This window comes from Sander vitreus, chromosome 24 (assembly GCF_031162955.1).
Source record: "Sander vitreus isolate 19-12246 chromosome 24, sanVit1, whole genome shotgun sequence".
Taxonomy (NCBI): Eukaryota; Metazoa; Chordata; class Actinopteri; order Perciformes; family Percidae; genus Sander; species Sander vitreus.
Genome location: NC_135878.1, coordinates 10,704,454 through 10,722,163, shown reverse-complemented (window position 1 = coordinate 10,722,163; position 17,710 = coordinate 10,704,454). Strand labels below are relative to the sequence as shown.

Sequence of the window (17,710 nt, the reverse complement as noted above, 5' to 3'; positions counted from 1 at the left end):
CATCAGTCTGAGATCAAGAGCAAACAAATCCCGTATTCTCTCCTGACTGCTACGACATGGAAAAGACGAAGGATGGCCATTTTGGGGGCACATTTCCTCGTATCGGGTGTGACTGAACTGCTGAAGTCACGGAGGAAAACGTTACTCAGTGTGTTAAAAGAACACAACAGCTCAGCTGATTGTGTACACACTTGAGTCAGCTGTGCCACCCACCACTCACCAGCTGCTGGTTGGGAGTCAGTTGTTAATGACTATAAAGAAATCAGCAAGGTGTCTGTTTTGATAAGAGTCAGAAGCAGAGCTAAAATGATTAGTCCATAAGCTAAAAAAAGTTAAGTTTGTCTTTCATAATAGCAAATTAAATCTCTTTAAGTATAGTTAATATCATTTCTGAATGACTTTGCCGATAAAACCTGGAAGCATCTTAAATCTGGAACCTGGGTCTCATAAAAAAAAAAAGTGTTTTTCTCAGAAAGGATTCCAGTTACCCTCCTTCTAGGAACAGTCCCCAGATGGACTTTGCTGTGAGAGGGTAGACACCCAAAGCAAAAGTTAAATAGCAGGTGGTGTTGCTACAGCAGCCAATGCAGATGAGTCACAACACTTAAATAAGACATATTTTCTTAAGAGGATTATCTTTAGACTAACTTGTTTTCTAAATGGCTGTCACAGGAGTCAGAGAAAATGTTCCACTATCCACCTGCACACACACACACACAAAACACGTACACACAGATTGTGCAGGTGAGATAAAATCAGTAAAGTGCTAACAGATAAAGGTGCACATGAAAACGTACATACATTTTGAAGACCGAATGAGATTTTCATGCAGTTTGGATAATAATTGTTTTACACCTCTATTGTTATGTTGGCTGCTCTGCCAAACTCTGCAGTAAATACACCTCAGCCTACAGTAGTTAGGAGTTCAGGAATTTATTACACAAAACCCAACACTCGAGGCATGCACATAACGATTTCTCATACAATCCAAGCCGGCTGTGTTTGCCTCCACGCAACATACATGGGCAGCGAGCCATAGGAGGTGCAAGCAACCACAAATTAGCCAGTCACGACATGGAGTACAACCTTAATGGAAGGTATGCAGAGCTGCGACTGTGTGAAACAAAATGCAGCAGAGAAATAACAGGCTGTCATTCTGCTTATATGACAAGGGTAAAGATTTAAAGCCTGGCATCTAGTACAAACAAAACTGTCTTCATGCGACCATTAAAGGACAATTCCGGCGCAAAAACGAACCTAGTGGTTAATAACAGATGTGTACCCACTCGATTGCTCTCTGGGACATGTTTTCATGCTAATTAAATGTGTTTGTAGCTTGAAACAAGCTAGCGCGGTTCGCTGATTAGCTTACGACGCTAGTATTTGGGGCAGAGGTAAAGTAAAAACAAATCGCTATTTATACCACTAAAAAGGCTCAAAATATCACCACACTTCAACAGTAGCATAATGAGGGTCCCTAAATGTTAACCAAAGCATTGAGAACTTTGTAAGTGTACAGACAGTCTATTAAAAATATTCTCGTATACAGACGGCTGCCGTCTTGGGAGCTACAGTCTTTTTAAACTATCTTTTTAATTCAAAATGAAACTGTCTGTACACTTACAAAGTTCTCAATGCTTCGGTTAACATTTAGGGACCCTCATTATGCTACTGTTGAAGTGTGGTGATATTTTGAGCCTTTTTAGTGGTATGAATAGCGATTTGTTTTTACTTTCCCTGTGCCCCGAATACTAGCGTTGTAAGCTAATCAGCGGTCCGCGCTAGCTTGTTTCAAGCTACAAACACATTCGATTAGCATGAAAACATGTCCCAGAGAGTGATCGAGTGGGTACACATCTGTTATTAACCCCTAGGTTCGTTTTGCGCCGGAATTGTCCTTTAAGCAAGGATGGAGAAAGCACGCTTTCTGCGATTGTATGTTTACAATTATGATCTGTTATTCTGTGAAGCAGAATTGTAATGTAATGTTACATGTAACAAGATAGTATTTTTGGTATCTTAAAAGCTCATGCGGGCATGACACAATAACTAACCAACATTACCTACTCAATTATCTTGTGGATGCTAATTGATGGGAATCTTTTGATGGTATTTTCAGTGAGAAAATGCAAGAATATAATTCAGGATAAACTGGAGAATGGATGTCAAATTTCTACAATAACAATCAGAATTTGTAAAAAAAAAAATGTTTTACAGAAACACTTTTACTTGAAAAATATAGTGTAGAAGTCTGGTATTTGTACTTTTTGCACCTAGTCAGTCTAAATGTTGCTTTTTAATAAACTATGTTTTATTTAACATCACACATTATTATAATGTTAACTCACTGAAATACATTATAGGACATACATACGACAACTAATTAAACAGTGGTTTTATATGTACTGAGTTATTGCAATCTATAGATATTCTTTCCTCACCTTCCACTACTGTCTCTATGGACCCAATATTGTTGAAGAGGCAAAATGAATAAACGGTGCACTGCATCAACTCAAGATGACACAGTTGCACAGAGAAATAAATAAATAAATGAGCTCAGCCATCCTGCAGAGAGCTTCTCAGTCGATGTGAAAGCTTGCCGAGCATGTTTTATTGGCATACTCATTTATCAAAGGGGGAACACAAAGTGAAAGAGATGTTTCTGGTAAGGAGGCAGGCCAAGTTTAAAATGAGAAAAACTACAATACTTTTTAATTTTTAATAATAACTTGTTTTTATGGGAATGGTAAAAGAACTCTCTTAGAGTTGTAAAAATAATAATACACATGATATACATAATGACATACCTAATTAAAGATGACAAAATGAATGATAAAAAAACAACAACTCTTAATTGTCATACATTCATCTGTTTATTTTTATAAATCCCCCACACTCCCCTTCTATGTTCTCTATTTCAGCAGCCAAGTGTATGTTGAAGTGATGGTTGATGCCAGAGTGGAGTAGACAAATGTGTCACAGCCAAATAAATAAAACCAGCATGTGGTTGAGGGCTGGTGTTAAATTCATTCCATAATTAGCCAGGCCTAATGTGCTTGGACTGGGAGGATGTGACTGGCAGTTTCTTACAAAGGAACTCGCTGCAGGAACTGCTCCTCAGAGTGGGAACCTCTTGATATGTGTACATATGTTGAAACAATTAATGCACACTGAATTTCAATTTATCAGCTCCCCACTATGGAATACTGGAACATTATTTCTGACTTCTTTATGAGAATAAAAGTTGTATGTGACAACAACAAAAAAATTGACGAAAGGGAATCAAGGTTAAAAAAATAAATAGCCATGTGAATTTTGAAAAGGTCACCCTGTTAAGGAGTGTACACATGCTTGTACTGTGGGGGGGGGGCATAAATTCCCTCTGCCAGTGACATTGCAGTATGTTTCTATATATACTGTCCATCCACTTTCGAAGAGGATGTTTTAGGCAGTTTGATGCACATTTGACTTTATGGGCCCTATCTTGCACCAGGCGTAGGGCAAAGCCCGGCGCAAGTGTCTTTGCTAGTTTAAGACCGACGCAGTTGTCAATTTCCCGTCCAACACCCACGTCATTTAAATAGCAAATGCACCTGCGCCCATGGGCGCACTGGTCTTACATGGAGTTGTGTTTAGGTGCATTCTTGGCGTATAAACCCTATTAGATGACACTCTCATTGGTTTATTGCATGTTAAGCCCAAAACACACCTATGAATTAATGAAGACACTAAGTACAACCCTTCTGAACCATGCGCCCGGCTCACGGACCATTTTTTCCGCCGTCAAATTAGCAAAAGTGGATTTGGACACGCCCTAAACGCACCTGTGCCATGCGCTTCACGATGCCCGCTTAGATCGTTAAAATAGGGCCCCCCGTGTTAATATTGTGATTGCATGTTTCGACAGCTTGAGTGGAGGGGCCCGGGGACTAAGCAGCGCTAACAGGACAGAGCAGAGGGCTGTCAGGCTGAGCACATGCTAATAAGGTCAGCCAGACAGAGCAGTACTGCGGTAAAGCAGGAAGCCAGACTGGCTGGATAAATTCCCCAAGGGCACCTTTAAGAAAATGGCCCACTAAACTACAATTTGTGGTTGAGTGGGTAATAAAAACACTCCTAACTATTGGGTAAATCATCACATGTTGTCCTTCACCTCCCACACATTCAACCAGACTCCCTAATAGTATATTAAAGCTGTAGGTACTATGGGTTAGTACACACACACACACACACACACACACACACACACACACACACACACACACAGTTTGGTGGTCAATACCTACCGCAAATATGTTATAGATTCATTGTTTTTAGATGTCAAATAGTTGCATGCATTTGTCTTGAAATTGGTCATTTTGCTATTTAATGGTTGACTAATTATGCCAGGGAAGATTTGGAAAGTTGGCACACACTTATCATCTCTGCAGATGATAGGTAACACAAATCTGCACATTGCCCGCGCAATGTTATCTCATTCTCAATTCTACAAGGGCACGACAACAATTTTCTGAAAAGGCAGTTTCATTGTTTCATTAGTTTCGCATTATGGCTGAAGTGGCACAGTCACGCCCTTGTTAGCCGGCAGTGGGACTGTCACCTCGCAGACCATCAAGCGACCCAGTGAAGCAGAAGCTGGAACAGCGTGTACCAAAACAACACCATCACATAGACAGTTAGAGTAGACACTTGGCTTCTGTTCTGCATGGGTCACTGTTGTGGACACTGACTGGACAAACCGATTAACTGTCACAACCCGACCTAAGATCCCATCCCACGCCAGGCTGATGTTTAGTCTCAGAACAGCCGCAGGAAAGTGTATGCTGCCCCTGTTATCAAAGGAAATAAAAAAATCTAATAACAGACAAATATTTGAATACTTCTACTGTTATCTCTCTGACAAAACGTGTATTTTAAAGGAACACATTCAGCAATACATGTTATTATCAAACTACTGTATAACAGTCAAGGTGAGGGTTTTGTGATGAAATAAAACAGATTAGACTTCTAGTTGACACTGCTGCCCCCAGCTGTTCATTTGTAGTAACAGCAACCTGTTACTTCCTGTAACACACAGGTCCATAATAACTACAGGCTTACATTCAATCTGATAACAAAACAATCCAAATAAGATGTTATCATAAACCATGTTTATCCAATTTAGACAAGCCTGACACTGCAGTTTAATGACCACTGACCGCTGAGTCCTGAGATGACACCAGCTGCCCTTTGAGCTGGGCGAGCTCTCTCTCCATGTGGTAGACATCTTCAGATATTTGCCTAAGTAAAGCAGGCACAGTTTGGCAGCGTTTACAATGTGGAACGTTTTTGCACTTGGAGCAATTTGCCTCCAAATAGCCTCCCAAATAACAACCAATGCACAATGAAATGAGATGCACATCATTAACAATAAACCCCTGGGTGGTACAGTGAATTATTATCTTGACTCATTAATATGATTTTTTTTTAGAAAATTTCCATTCTAAATGTATTACAAACCAAAAAAAAATGTCTGCTGGCTTTTAGAGCTGTAGCGTGTCATTTTGCTATTTTTACTTTACTTTTGGTTTGTTGTCCATACATTTAGAATGATCATCTGTACAAAACACTTAAAAAAATGTATAAATAATGGCGTTTTTCCATTACAAGGTACCTGCTCGACTTGCCTCGACTCGACTCGACACACTGTGCGTCCGTTTTCCATTGCAGATTTTAGTACCGCCTCAGCGTGGCTGGTCGTTATATGCTATAAACATCAGGCCACTTGAGTTTGTTTTACAGTTCTGTGGAGGCTCCACGCAGAGCTTTCGCCGTATACTATGTAAGTGGCCTGATGTTTATACTTGTGCGCTGGTGCCTGCGTCGAGCCGGCCATGTGTGTGTGTACGTAGGCTATGGCGAAAGCTCTGCCTGGAGCCTCCGCAGAACTGTAAAACAAACGGCGCCGCAGTAAACTGCCGTGACCTAACGCGACACACACACAGAACGTGGAAGGTGTGTTGTTGTTGCCACAGCCAGAAGACACATTTAGTTTCAAATGAAGCTGGAGGCTTAAATAGCGGGTTTGTTCAGGACACCCCCGTCTGTCGCTTTCACGTCACCTTTTCGGCTCGCCTCAGCTCGCTTGGAACCTCGACTGAGGTGGTATTAAAAAAAGTACCTGTTAGCAGGTACCAGGTACTTTTTTTCGTAATGGAAAACCAAAAAAGGCGAGTAGAGTTGAGGCGAGTCGAGCAGGTACCATGTAATGGAAAAGCGACTTTAGATGGTGTTGCATTTATTGTTTACCTGTGGGCAGCCTGGGCCCTGCTCAGTTGGCAGCGGAGGCGCTTCACAATGGCTTCATAGCGCCTGTTCTGGATCTGAAGGAAACACAGAATAACAATTCAGAGATCATTTGGGATAAAACAGGAACTCAAACCATGAACTTGGTCTTAAGTCCTGAGATCTTTGTACGTCGAAAAATCTGTAGATTCATAGCTGATGAAAATAATTGTTAGTTTTAGACAATAAGTTCTCCACTTCTCTTTGCCATACCTCTATGTCTTTCTTTATCTGGGTATGAGTCTCAAACTCTTTTTGCACTTTCTCTCTCGTTTTAGCTATAGTTTCCCTCATTAAAGACATCTCCCCCTTCAGAGCATCAATCTCACTCTGCGGAAAAGAAGAATTATGTCAGATTAACAATGAACATGATATGTAACATTTAAAATGTCAATATAATTTAGTATCATCCAGTTCGTTTTCTCCACCTTTGCCATTTGCACTGTGTTTCCATTTGGATCCTCCAAATCTACCTTCAGCTCCTCTTTCTTCTGTGTCAGCATCCTGACCAGTGCTCTTTTCTCCTCCAGCTCTTTATGGGCCTCCGTCTGGCTCGCCGCATGCAAAACAGCTGCTCTGTGAACCTCCATCTTGTTTCGGTAAGTGTTGAACTCTGCCAGTGCCATGCGAGCGTTCTCCTCCTCCTGGCTTATACCAATCTGGAGTTCTGTATTTTCTTTGCGGATGGATGCACAGTGATCATGCAGGACTCTTGTCTGCCGCTCCAGGTGCTCCATCTCACCCTCAAGCATTAGGAATTCCCTCACTTTAGATCTCAGCTCCTGTTCTGCCATCCCACCTATCTTCTCAACCTCTGAAAGAGTTGCCTGAAAAAGGAGGCAAGACAAAATGTTCAAATCAGTGTTTACTCCCCTTGTGAGACCTTTGAAATAGGCAGGTAGATGACACTCTCCCAGCTTTTTAAGAGAGAGTAGTCAACTTGTATATTCCTTATAATTATATTGCATGGATGCATATTCCTTAACAATAAACTATATGTAGGACATTTTATTACAATAAACCCTATTTTTTAATGACTGTAGTGGCATTGGTACATACTCCCCTCTTTTTCTTGCAAATTGCATTGCACACCTAATGACCAATTTCTGAAAAATATGGCTCCATTTGGCTATATGTTAAATAAGCATATTAGTATTAATTATTTAATTGCCATCTATTATGTATCTATTAAGGCAGCACTTCCACTGTGCTACCCACTACTTCTATCTCTGTTACAACTTCTGCTGTTACTGTTGCTATCACTGCTAAAAGGTAATGTGAACACTTTGTTAGAAAGTGTATAATGGAGAGAATACTTTTGTTAATTATCAGTGTTAGCTTGAGCCTACAGTGAAAGTTATATTAGGTGTATGGTGAACCTGCAGGGAGATGAGGGTCTTCTGTTTCTCTTTCAGGGCCTCAGTCTGGGCATAGCCGTGTTGGCTGACATCCTCCACTGCCTTGGTTAACGAAAACCCAGACTTATCCTGTGTTCCTGAGCGACAGTTTTTAAAAAGTGTTAATAAAAAGTGTATTCAAGTTTTTGTTTAACCAGCTGACTGTTAATGCATTAGTCAGCAGTCACATGTATTAAGTATAGGTTGGCAGCCAAAAAGTAACCTAAGGTCTTGCTAGAATTGTTTCCAGAAGTCACCTTTTAATTTTGGTCACCCCGGCCTAAACACATCACAAAATGTTAACGTTTTAAACATGTAGAGCTCTAGCTAGCTACTGGGCTACAGTTAAACCAGCACATAATAGCTAATAGCGAGTTCAAAGCTTCAAAACACTAAGTGAGCTAAAATTATGCTAGCTAATAATTGGCTAACATAGCTAGTGATGTTAGTTAAGATTATTTTTGTGCATAGTTAATTCGACTTTCATAAGCTCAGTTAACGTTAGACAGACTTCAACATTATTTATTTTTGTCAATAAGCCCGCTAAACTAAAGTTAGTTAATATCTTACCAATTTCACTTGCTCTAAAGTTTGACATTTTGACATCAGTTGGCTATGAAATGCACTGTAATGAACTTAACTGTAATGTTAGCAAATTATTAGATCGGTCGATAGAAAGATATTGGATTTGTCGATACGATTAAACTACAAATCCCAGAGTTCACGTTTTCTCCTCGACCTCGTTTCCCAAACTACATCCGGTCTCTGCTGCGTTCCTCTGCGTACCTCGGAAGTCGGAGGAGTCACTGACCGGCAAGCTGCCGTAACAATGACAGTTGTTGTAAACACTTGAACAACAGGTGTAGCGTTATATTATTGTTTTAATTCAGTTATTGCTCTCTAAAGGTTGTCAAATGCTTGTCAATCGCTGGTCTCGACTGTGCTCTTTGTGTAGCCGTGTAGTTTACAGCAGCAGAGGGAGAAGAGCAGGATGGAGGACACTAACAGGACACAGCAGAACACAGGTGCAACGTTGGGGTACAGTAGCACCAAGACGCCTCTATCACAGTGATTTGGGGGACTTGTACAAGAAAGAGTCTGTTCAGAGGTATCTTCAGCAGCTCATGGAGGAGTTCAGAGACCTCAGCAAGAAGTTACAGCATGCATATCTCAGCGAATCAGACAGAAAAGTGCTTAGTAAGAAACACACAGAGCTGATGCCTCTGGCAAATGTGTTTGAGGAGATTGAACAAGCCCTAAAAGACCTTGAGGAAGTCCTTTCACTTCTGCATAGTGAGTATTTTGTTTGTTTATGTCAGTAACAATTGTCCAAATATACATATAATAGTATTTTTTTTAGTGACATAAGAAAATACAGTTCTATACATGCAATATATATACCTAATATTTAAACTCGCTAGCAGTGCCACAGAGATACTTTAAATGTGTTTCCAGGTTGCACATGACAAATTCAAGGTCTTAAACTGTATTAGAATGTCTTTCAAGTAAATACAAGTTTTGCAATCTGTATTACTGAGCGCATTTGATGTCTATGTTCTTGTAAACATCATTTTCTCATACCCTTATTTTTATTATTATTATTATTGTGTCACAATATCCATCATGCGGACGAAGATGGATGGAATATCCATCATATATTTCCAGCTGTAAATTAGCAGATTGTTCTTTAATAATATTAGTGAAAGTCACTCTTAAATTGCAGATAGCATCAAATATCTTCCAATGCAAATGCCACGATCTTTGCTTTCCCTCCTCACTGCAGGTTCAGCTGCAACCAAAGATGAAGATGACCAATTGACCCAGCTCTTAAAGGTGGAAGAAGCACAAATCTCCCGCAGGATTTTGGCCTTAAGAAAAGATGTAAGAACACGAAGGCATGATCAAATATGTGTAGAGATGTGTTAAAGAACAGCTAATGAGTACCTTCTTTCTCTCCAGTTGATCAAAGCTCTTGTGCCCATCGACCCTCTTGACGCCAGTAATATTCTGCTGGAGGTTGTATCAGGACGAACAACAGGAGGTATGAAAGAATGAATTTTAAGACAGCCTTTACAGCAACGGTTTACCAGGTAGCTGCTGGTAAATAATTCTTGCAACATGCCTGCATCAACAAGAACAACAACTTTTTCCTAATATCTGTTCTTGTGGTTTCAGGTGACATCTGTCAGCAGTTCACCAGAGAAATGTTTGACATGTACCAGGGTTTTGCTTCTTACAAGAATTGGGACTTTGAGCTTCTGAACTTCACACCTGCTGAGTATGGTAATTCATATTTTTGTCTGTTTACAGTACTGTGTCATTCATCCTTTGCAGCCATCGCTGAGAGGTATACACGTGACGTGATGTAGCTAATATCAATTGCAACATTGTATTGCAATACTTACTGTAAAGATGCCATTTTTGAATGTTATTAGTTCCACCTGTGCTTTTCTTGCTGTGACAAAAACAAAACAAAAATCTAAAATATCTGTCGCTTTCAAGGAGTGGCATGATAGAAAAAGTTTGGGAACACCTACATTAATTGACTGTGTCTCTCAGGTGGTCTGCACCATGCAGCAGTAAGACTAGTTGGTGAGAATGTGTACAGACATCTGAAACATGAAGGAGGAACACACCGGGTGCAACGGATCCCTGAGGTGGGCCTCTCCTCCAGGATGCAGCGTATCCACACAGGAACCATGACTGTCATTATCCTGCCTCAGCCAGTGGAGGTACACTTTACACTCTGCTTTTTCAGTCTGTGTTCATTAGCACTAAAAAAGTAAAACACATGACTCTATTTTTGTCCTATGCCTTTTGTTTTCACAGTTTGACGTCCACATTGATCCAAAGGATCTTCGCATTGACACGTTCAGATCTCGTGGTGCTGGGGGCCAAAGTGTAAACACAACAGACAGTGCAGTGCGCATTGTTCATCTTCCCACCGGTAAAACATGCCAGTTCTCGAACTACTCCAGAATAGAGAAAGTTCTGCTTTCGTGTCATCCAAGCATCAGAACTTTCCATGCTTATCTTACCCTCCCAAACAGGTATAACGGCTGAGTGTCAGCAGACTCGCTCCCAGCTACAAAACAGAGACACCGCCATGCGTGTGCTGAGGGCCCGGCTCTACCAGAGCATGATGGGTAAAGAGACTGCGCAGAGGCGTACAGCACGAAAGCAGCAGGTGAGTGAACTCCTCTTGCAAGAGTTCACATTTAACAACACATTTTGACCAGCCAAAGTGATGTAATATTCAAAGATCTCTGTCCTATTTAACCATGTCTTCATTTTTATCTGTACCTTACTACAGGTGGGCACACGTTCTCAGTCAGAGAGGATTCGTACCTACAACTTTAGCCAGGATCGTGTCACAGACCACAGGACTGGATATGTTACTAGAGATATTAAGGTAAGATATTAAGGGGGTGTCAGCGTGTCTCTAAATTCTGCATAAATCACAAGACACTGTTTATATTTGTAATTTTTGTGATTTTCAACCAGCCAAACTGATAGTTGACAAATAGTTGACTCTTTATTGCCTTTTTTTTTTCAAAATCAATGTCACATGTGTTCTGCTTCATTTTTAGGAGTTCATGAGAGGAGGGGAGGCTCTCGATGATCTGATCTCTGATGTACTTGAACATGCGGAGAGGGAGGCTCTTTTGGAGGCGGTGGAGAGCAGCAGCGTGAAACCACCAGAGTCTGCAGACTGACACCCACCACAACACCACAACAGTCTGTCAAGTGTACTTAACAGACAGTATATCATTTAATGGATGCATCAGGCATCTTACAGTACTGTGACAGCACATCAGACACACACACATTATTTTCATATTAATTTATGCTTTTGCAAATAAGGCAATGTAAGACAAACTGCAGTTTACCCATCATTAAGGTTTTTATTTTTGTAATAAAATATGAAATGATATATATCACATTGTCAATTTTTCTCACCATGTTTTTTTGCAGCGATGAATACATTCTGTGCAGAAGCTTCGAAGCCCGTGTCGAGAAATCCCGGAAGTTGTCCGTCAAGAGCGTATCGAGGCTTGTATCGCTTTAGACCAATGACGTCATTGATGACATCCGAAGCCTCGCTGCCCGTCCGTACCACGTGACTGGTTTATGACGTGGTTCGAATTTACACGGTTTTATTACACATCCATGATCTACACAGGCACATTCACCACCCTCTGCCCAGTTAAACCATTGCCACTTTCCAGTTTTAGAATAACTAATAAATAACTAATATTGCCACTCCTGCTGTTATATTATGACCAAAAGGATTTACACACGTTTGATAGCCGCACTCCTCTTAAAGGTGCCCTGTCACACGTATTTCATTACCACTTTGTGGTAATGTCTGAAGTTCTACCATGGACTCTGTAACATTTTTTGTGGAAAAAAAAAATGCCTTGGTTATCTTGTTTCAAGCCATTCTAGCGTGGTATAGAAAGCCTGCAGGAAGACCCAGCTCGATTTGTGCCAGTTGTCATTAATATTCAACGAGCTAAGCTGCTTGACTCTGATTGGCTAACAGCTAGCCAATGAGAGCCTGGCTATGAGCATCCTTTACCCACCACAACTGGGCGAGCTCATGAATAGTAATGAGCTTAGACAACACCACGTCAGACTGACCAGCTTAATTTCTTTTCAGTGGCTAGAGCCGACAGAGGAGGTAGCAGTTCATTTTCACATTCACGCCATAACACAAAACGCATATGGACCTAACATATTCCAAAAAATACAAGTAAAAACAGTTTTGTGCCGCAGGGCCCCTTTTAACCAAATCCGTTTGTTATACAGTTATGTTGATTGATTATACCAAAAGAAAATACACACTATATTGATATAAATGGATTAGGTGGAAATTGATTACTGGCGCAAAACACAGTCAAAAACCATCTCTGATAGTGTATCACAGATCACTAGATCATCTGTAATAGCCTAGAACTGCCTGTTTTACACTCTTTGACCAACAGGTGGTATTGTGAGCAAATGGAGCCTAGAGGAATGAACCTTTTTGTGTACCACTTTGCCGGAAAGCTTCAATGCTTCATGAGGCTTCATCTTGCCATCACTAGATTTTTTTTTATTTATTTATTTTTTTAAAGATTTTTTTTTTATGGGCATTTCCACCTTTAATGATAGGACAGCTCAGACATGAAAGGGGAGAGAAAGTGGGAAGACGCGCAGGAAAACCGTCACAGATCGGACTCGAAACCTGGACCGTCTGCATCGAGGAACAAACCTCTATATATGTGTGCCTGCCCTACCAACTGAGCCAACCGGCCACGCCGTCACTAGCTTTTTAGCATTTGTGCTCCAAGTCATCAAACCTTTTTGTCCTGTCAGTTTGTAACATCTGCCAAGTTTAAATGAGCATGGGCCGGGAACTTCTACTACACAGCAGTAAAACCATCATAGTGAAGTACAGTGAAGCTGACTTTTTACATTAAACAGGCATCAGTCTGTAAATATCCTTCATGGTTCTTTGCCAATCAGGGTGCGGTAAAACCACCTATCAGCTTTATACACACTCACCAAAAACACGTCACACCCTGCATGTGTGTGCCAGCTGACCAGCACATTTTCAATATCATTTTCCTGAAAAAGTTGCTTTCTGTATCTGGACAGTCATAATTTATTGAGATCATATCGTCCCATCTTTAATCGCTTCTATCCATACTGCTTTATGACTAGAAAACACTGCAATGTTTCCACAAGGATGCATTATTACTAGCTTTTCTTTACTAACAATGGTAAACAAATACAAATATGGAAAATACAAAACGTTATATAAATTGCTCTGTATAGGTATATCTTCCCTTAGACTACAGGATGAAATGACAATATTGTATACATGAGATAAGACTATAAAAGTGTTGCACACCTCAATTATAACAGATATCAGTACAAAGAAAAGAGCATGGATTGTGTCCAATGGTAATTTGTTTAGGATTAAAAACATTTAATTTAAAGAAACAGCATTTTTTTCCCCCAAAAAAATGTTTTCCTAAAAAAAAAAACACATCTGTGCATCTTATGTAAAACAACAACAACACTCCTAATAAATTTACCTTTCAAAAGTCAAAAAGTTTCATCAATATGTCAAAAGTTCAGAGAGAAAGAGAGAGAGTTCTTCTACTGCATAAAGTTTTTATGTGACTGGGTCAGTCGTCGTCGTTGTCTCTCTGTCGGAGGCTCCGGGATTTGCCGTTCTGTGTCTTGTTTTTCCTGAATGACGCAGGTCCGCCTTCCTCTCCGAGGGAAGTGATAATGCGTTCCCTGAACTTTGGTTTTGGCTCTGGCGGCAGGTCGACCGGAGTGCTGACGGTGCTTCCCTCCACTTGAGGCAGCTGTAAGTCCACCTTGGAACTGAAAGAAAGAAAGGAGAAAAAAAAAGAACGAAAAAAGGAACAGTTAGAGCCTTTTTAGTAGCTACTGGCACAGGTCTTTAGTCTGTAGGCTACATATCAATCCATGGTCTATCAATATCCTAATCAACCATTTAACCCTTGTGTTGTCTTCCCGTCAACATGCAATTTGTTGTCCTCCTGGGTTAACCCTTTTTTTTTTTTTTAAAAGACGCTTTTTCAAGGTTTCTGCCGTTATTTTCTGCGCTTTTTTTCCACTAGTAACACCGGATTCACCACTAACCAATCAAATTATTACCGCTAGGTTTACACTAAATTCATCATCAATAAACCTCATTCATATGAAATTATACCTCATTTTTTAGTAAAAAAAAAACAAAACAAAAAAACAAGAAGCTGAAATGACAAATTATTTCGACAAATAGTTAAATAGTGTCAAAGTTGAGTCAGGGTACTATTTAGAAACCATTTCATTGTTTCTTCAAATGCTATACAATGTAATAAAACACCCAATATTCTATGAAAGTAGAGATCTGATCCTTCTTTTTCTTTGCGAAGAGCATTGTATAGAACCATTTGTGTTATTTCTGGGTAATATGCTTGAAAGAAACCCAAATCTCTGATGTAGAAACTTTGAAAATGGGTCACATTTAACCTGAGGACAACAGGAGGGTTAAACAGCACTTACTATGGATCCTCCTCTTCCTGGATCTCTTCCCATGCCCCATATGGATTGGCAGCTTTCGGCCTTTTGGTTCGTATCTTCACTGGTGCCACCTCTTCCTCTTTCTTCTCTTTCTCAGGTTCAGCTGTCGTGCTTTGGACATCTTGCTCTTTTTTCATCTCCTCAGGCACCTCTTTAGGAGCATCGTCACTCATTTTATCTTCTCCCTCCTTTTCTAATGGCTCAGCTTCTGCTTTCCTTTTCTGAAAACAAAAACAAAAAACAAGGGAGTGTGACGGTCTGGAATTAGTTTTTTTTTTTTTTTTTTTCACAAAATCTTGACAAGCGAAAGTTAAATTTGTTCTTTACTAATTCCCATTCATTGCCAGGACTCCTCTCACCCTGAAGCTGATCTTTGATGCATTGGGCTGCTGGCTGGCTTGTTCAGGAACTTGAGCCTCCTGAGATGTCGGGGCCTCGCTGGCGCTCTCCTCTCCTCCTGAGGTCGGCTCTGCCTGAGGGGTTAATGGCTCCTCCTGACTCTCGCCCTCTTTGTTGGATCCAGATCCAGATGATTCCTTCGAAGAAAAGCCAGCTGGCTTCTCCCATCTGGTCTCTGTGAGGTTGAGGAAGACAGAGCGTGTGATTATCAGACATTATCTCCATAAAGAATAAGAAATGGAATCCAGAAATGACAATGTGGTATTTAAATGATCATTTCAGATGAATAAAGAAATATTCCACCTCCAGTCTCTGAGTTGTAGTAATATGTATAACCATCAGGACTGACGGCTTCCATCCAAGGACAGACTGAAGAACTCTAAAGCCAAACACAATATTAACGGATAAATGCAAGTCACCAACAGAGTTTGGAAAAAAATAAAACCAAATGACTAAAAATGCACAGAATCTGAAAAATATTAACCTCAGTCTGTCCAGGCAGTGCAGAGGCTGAGTTTTCTCCATGAAAACCATCTGGTTTTTCCCATGTAGATTCTGCAGTTAAAAGACATACACCAAAGCCATGTTGGAAAGAGTCACTTTGACCACACAGTATACAAGTATAAAAATATTGTGGGAGTATGTTGGTGTACAGGACAATGTTTGTGTTTTCAGGTTCTCCCCCACCTCCAGTTATTGTGTTGTAATAGTACGTGTGTCCATCGTCTGTCTGTCCTTCAACCCAAACCTGCGCTTCTCTTTGGCCTCTGGACTTCTCGCTTGCTTTCTCTTTCTTTTGCTGTTTTTTGGTCTGGGGTCTTGTCTGGGGCCATGCCTGAGGTTTTGAATGAGGTTTTGAATGAGGTTTTGCCTGAGGTTGTGGGGGTGGCTGTGTTGTTGTTTGGGCAGATGAACCTGATCCTAACACACAAAAACATCAATTAAAGTTAAGCTCCTCATATATTCCACGTGACGCATCATTTCAATAAAATGTCCAAAAAAAATTACCTTCTGACTCCCTTTCCATCCTCTTCAGATCTTCCTGATATGCCTTCAGTGCAGCCTCCTCCATTGCCTTAAATTCTTTAGACATACGTTCCTCCTGCTTCATCTTGTCAACACTCTTCTTTTTAATCTGCAGAAAGAAAGATAAAATGAGATGATTGGCAGCAGCTAGTAGCCAATAAAAAGAGAGCTTTAGGGTCAGATTGTTATGTCTGGACCTTATCTCTCCGGACAGTCCTGAGGATGGTGCCAAGACGGGCATGTTTTTCTTGGCTGTTTGCGTCACTGAGAACCCTCATTTGATGTATATAGATCATGGGCAGGGTTCATTCAGAATATGAAACTTAACTTATGTGACCTGAACATTGAATTTTTTACTTAAATGGGGAACAAAAATGAACTTTTAACAAACTTTATTGTTAAGTCAGATTGCGCAGAACTGCAGATACGTGTCACACCATTACTAAAAATCCAGTTATACAACTCATCATTTGAAGTAAAACACTTATTCTTAATTTCTGGAGATCATATAATGTACTACATTAGAAGTGGGCAGCACTTTACACCTATGTGGAGTGATTTAATCCTTGCTTAAGAAAAAAGGGAATCTATCTATATATATATATAGACTCTAGAAAAGTGAATACCTCAGAGATTTTTGCAGCCACATTTTCTTTGTGATTTTTCCCCCTTTCGTGGAACTCAACGCTCTGCAGAGCAAAACAAACATAAGGAGACACATGAGCATTATGTGGATAACTTTCTCAGCAACATGAACTGCATCTTTTGGCCTACTGCTCACAGGCTTATTGTCCGCAATCCAGCACTTGCAGTACTGACAGAATTTCCTTGGTTGTGACTTCCAGTAGTCCGCCCTGAAAATGCACACAACCATCATTAGCTAACAAAACATTTAGGAATTAGATTACATTTATAATATGGTTATACAAACTCTTATTCTAGCGCAAATCACATTGTCTTTTTTTTCTGTTTAAACCTGTTTTTGACGGCTGTGGATGTTTGTTTGCTTATATTGTTGTTGTCTTTGTGAATGATAATAACTTTACTTACAGATCAGGTATCTGAATGTACCTCGTTACTTACATTTTAAGTCTTGGTGGTTAAAGTACGACGAAATATTTTAAAAAGAACCCAATACAAAGACAACCGCTTCCCACATTTCAGGAATGACAACACTGTCCGTTTATGATGACGTCATCGCCAGTCGCCGTAGAGACGAGCATACCCATAGACAGTATATAATTAATTATTAATATATAAATATAAAAATAAATATATTAAAATAGATACATACATTCAAATATAAATATTTCAATCTGATGGAGAGTTACGGGGTCGCTAAAACTGGGTTTAGTTTCGAAGGACGTCGAGCAAAAGCTCCACCGGCTTATTTTGATGTTGTATTGCCCCCTAGTGGAGTAATAGAGGGATGACACATGGCAGAAAAGATCCTAGGTGACAGAAGGCTGACAACA

The 17,710-nt window shown here is 40.2% G+C and overlaps 3 protein-coding genes across 4 annotated transcripts; 1 reads left to right on the top strand and 2 right to left on the bottom strand.

Moving 5' to 3' along the window:
* Positions 1-2,335: 2,335 nt before the first annotated feature.
* ccdc122 (coiled-coil domain containing 122) lies at positions 2,336-8,367 on the bottom strand. Of its 2 annotated transcripts, XM_078244065.1 has the most exons (7): positions 8,292-8,367; positions 7,704-7,819; positions 6,753-7,151; positions 6,538-6,654; positions 6,289-6,362; positions 5,199-5,280; positions 2,336-4,829 (listed from the first exon to the last, which is right to left on the bottom strand). In XM_078244065.1, the coding sequence occupies exons 1-7, from the start codon at positions 8,317-8,319 to the stop codon at positions 4,743-4,745; spliced, it is 903 nt and encodes a 300-aa protein (XP_078100191.1). In that variant the 5' UTR covers positions 8,320-8,367; the 3' UTR covers positions 2,336-4,742. The 2 variants fall into 2 exon arrangements, with proteins under 2 accessions (XP_078100191.1, XP_078100192.1); XM_078244066.1 differs by lacking the exon at positions 6,538-6,654.
* A 128-nt stretch (positions 8,368-8,495) lies between these two features.
* Positions 8,496-11,655, top strand: mtrf1 (mitochondrial translational release factor 1). The gene is made up of 9 exons (XM_078243496.1): positions 8,496-9,014; positions 9,505-9,602; positions 9,681-9,762; positions 9,897-10,004; positions 10,281-10,453; positions 10,551-10,668; positions 10,772-10,908; positions 11,035-11,133; positions 11,312-11,655. The coding sequence occupies exons 1-9, from the start codon at positions 8,636-8,638 to the stop codon at positions 11,435-11,437; spliced, it is 1,320 nt and encodes a 439-aa protein (XP_078099622.1). The 5' UTR covers positions 8,496-8,635; the 3' UTR covers positions 11,438-11,655.
* A 1,700-nt stretch (positions 11,656-13,355) lies between these two features.
* Positions 13,356-17,427, bottom strand: wbp4 (WW domain binding protein 4). Its single transcript, XM_078243497.1, has 10 exons — positions 17,319-17,427; positions 17,017-17,089; positions 16,862-16,924; positions 16,218-16,344; positions 15,897-16,130; positions 15,694-15,764; positions 15,513-15,588; positions 15,170-15,384; positions 14,793-15,031; positions 13,356-14,105 (listed from the first exon to the last, which is right to left on the bottom strand). Coding segments are annotated over exons 1-10 (1,305 nt in total). The 5' UTR covers positions 17,321-17,427; the 3' UTR covers positions 13,356-13,900.
* Between the last annotated feature and the right edge of the window lie 283 nt (positions 17,428-17,710).

Coding starts and splice junctions, on each gene's coding strand:
- wbp4 (XM_078243497.1), bottom strand. Junction 15,589..15,693: donor CACTGCCTGGACAGACTGAG/GTTAATATTTTT, acceptor GTTTGGCTTTAG/AGTTCTTCAGTCTGTCCTTG. Junction 15,385..15,512: donor CTACAACTCAGAGACTGGAG/GTGGAATATTTC, acceptor TCAACCTCACAG/AGACCAGATGGGAGAAGCCA.
- mtrf1 (XM_078243496.1), top strand. CDS start 8,636: ATGCTTGTCAATCGCTGGTCTCGACTGTGCTCTTTGTGTAGCCGTGTA. Junction 9,603..9,680: donor TTTTGGCCTTAAGAAAAGAT/GTAAGAACACGA, acceptor CTTTCTCTCCAG/TTGATCAAAGCTCTTGTGCC. Junction 10,669..10,771: donor CATTGTTCATCTTCCCACCG/GTAAAACATGCC, acceptor CCTCCCAAACAG/GTATAACGGCTGAGTGTCAG.
- ccdc122 (XM_078244065.1), bottom strand. CDS start 8,319: ATGTCAAACTTTAGAGCAAGTGAAATTG. Junction 7,820..8,291: donor CTTTAGAGCAAGTGAAATTG/GTAAGATATTAA, acceptor ACTGTCGCTCAG/GAACACAGGATAAGTCTGGG. Junction 6,655..6,752: donor ACACAGTGCAAATGGCAAAG/GTGGAGAAAACG, acceptor TCTTTTCCGCAG/AGTGAGATTGATGCTCTGAA.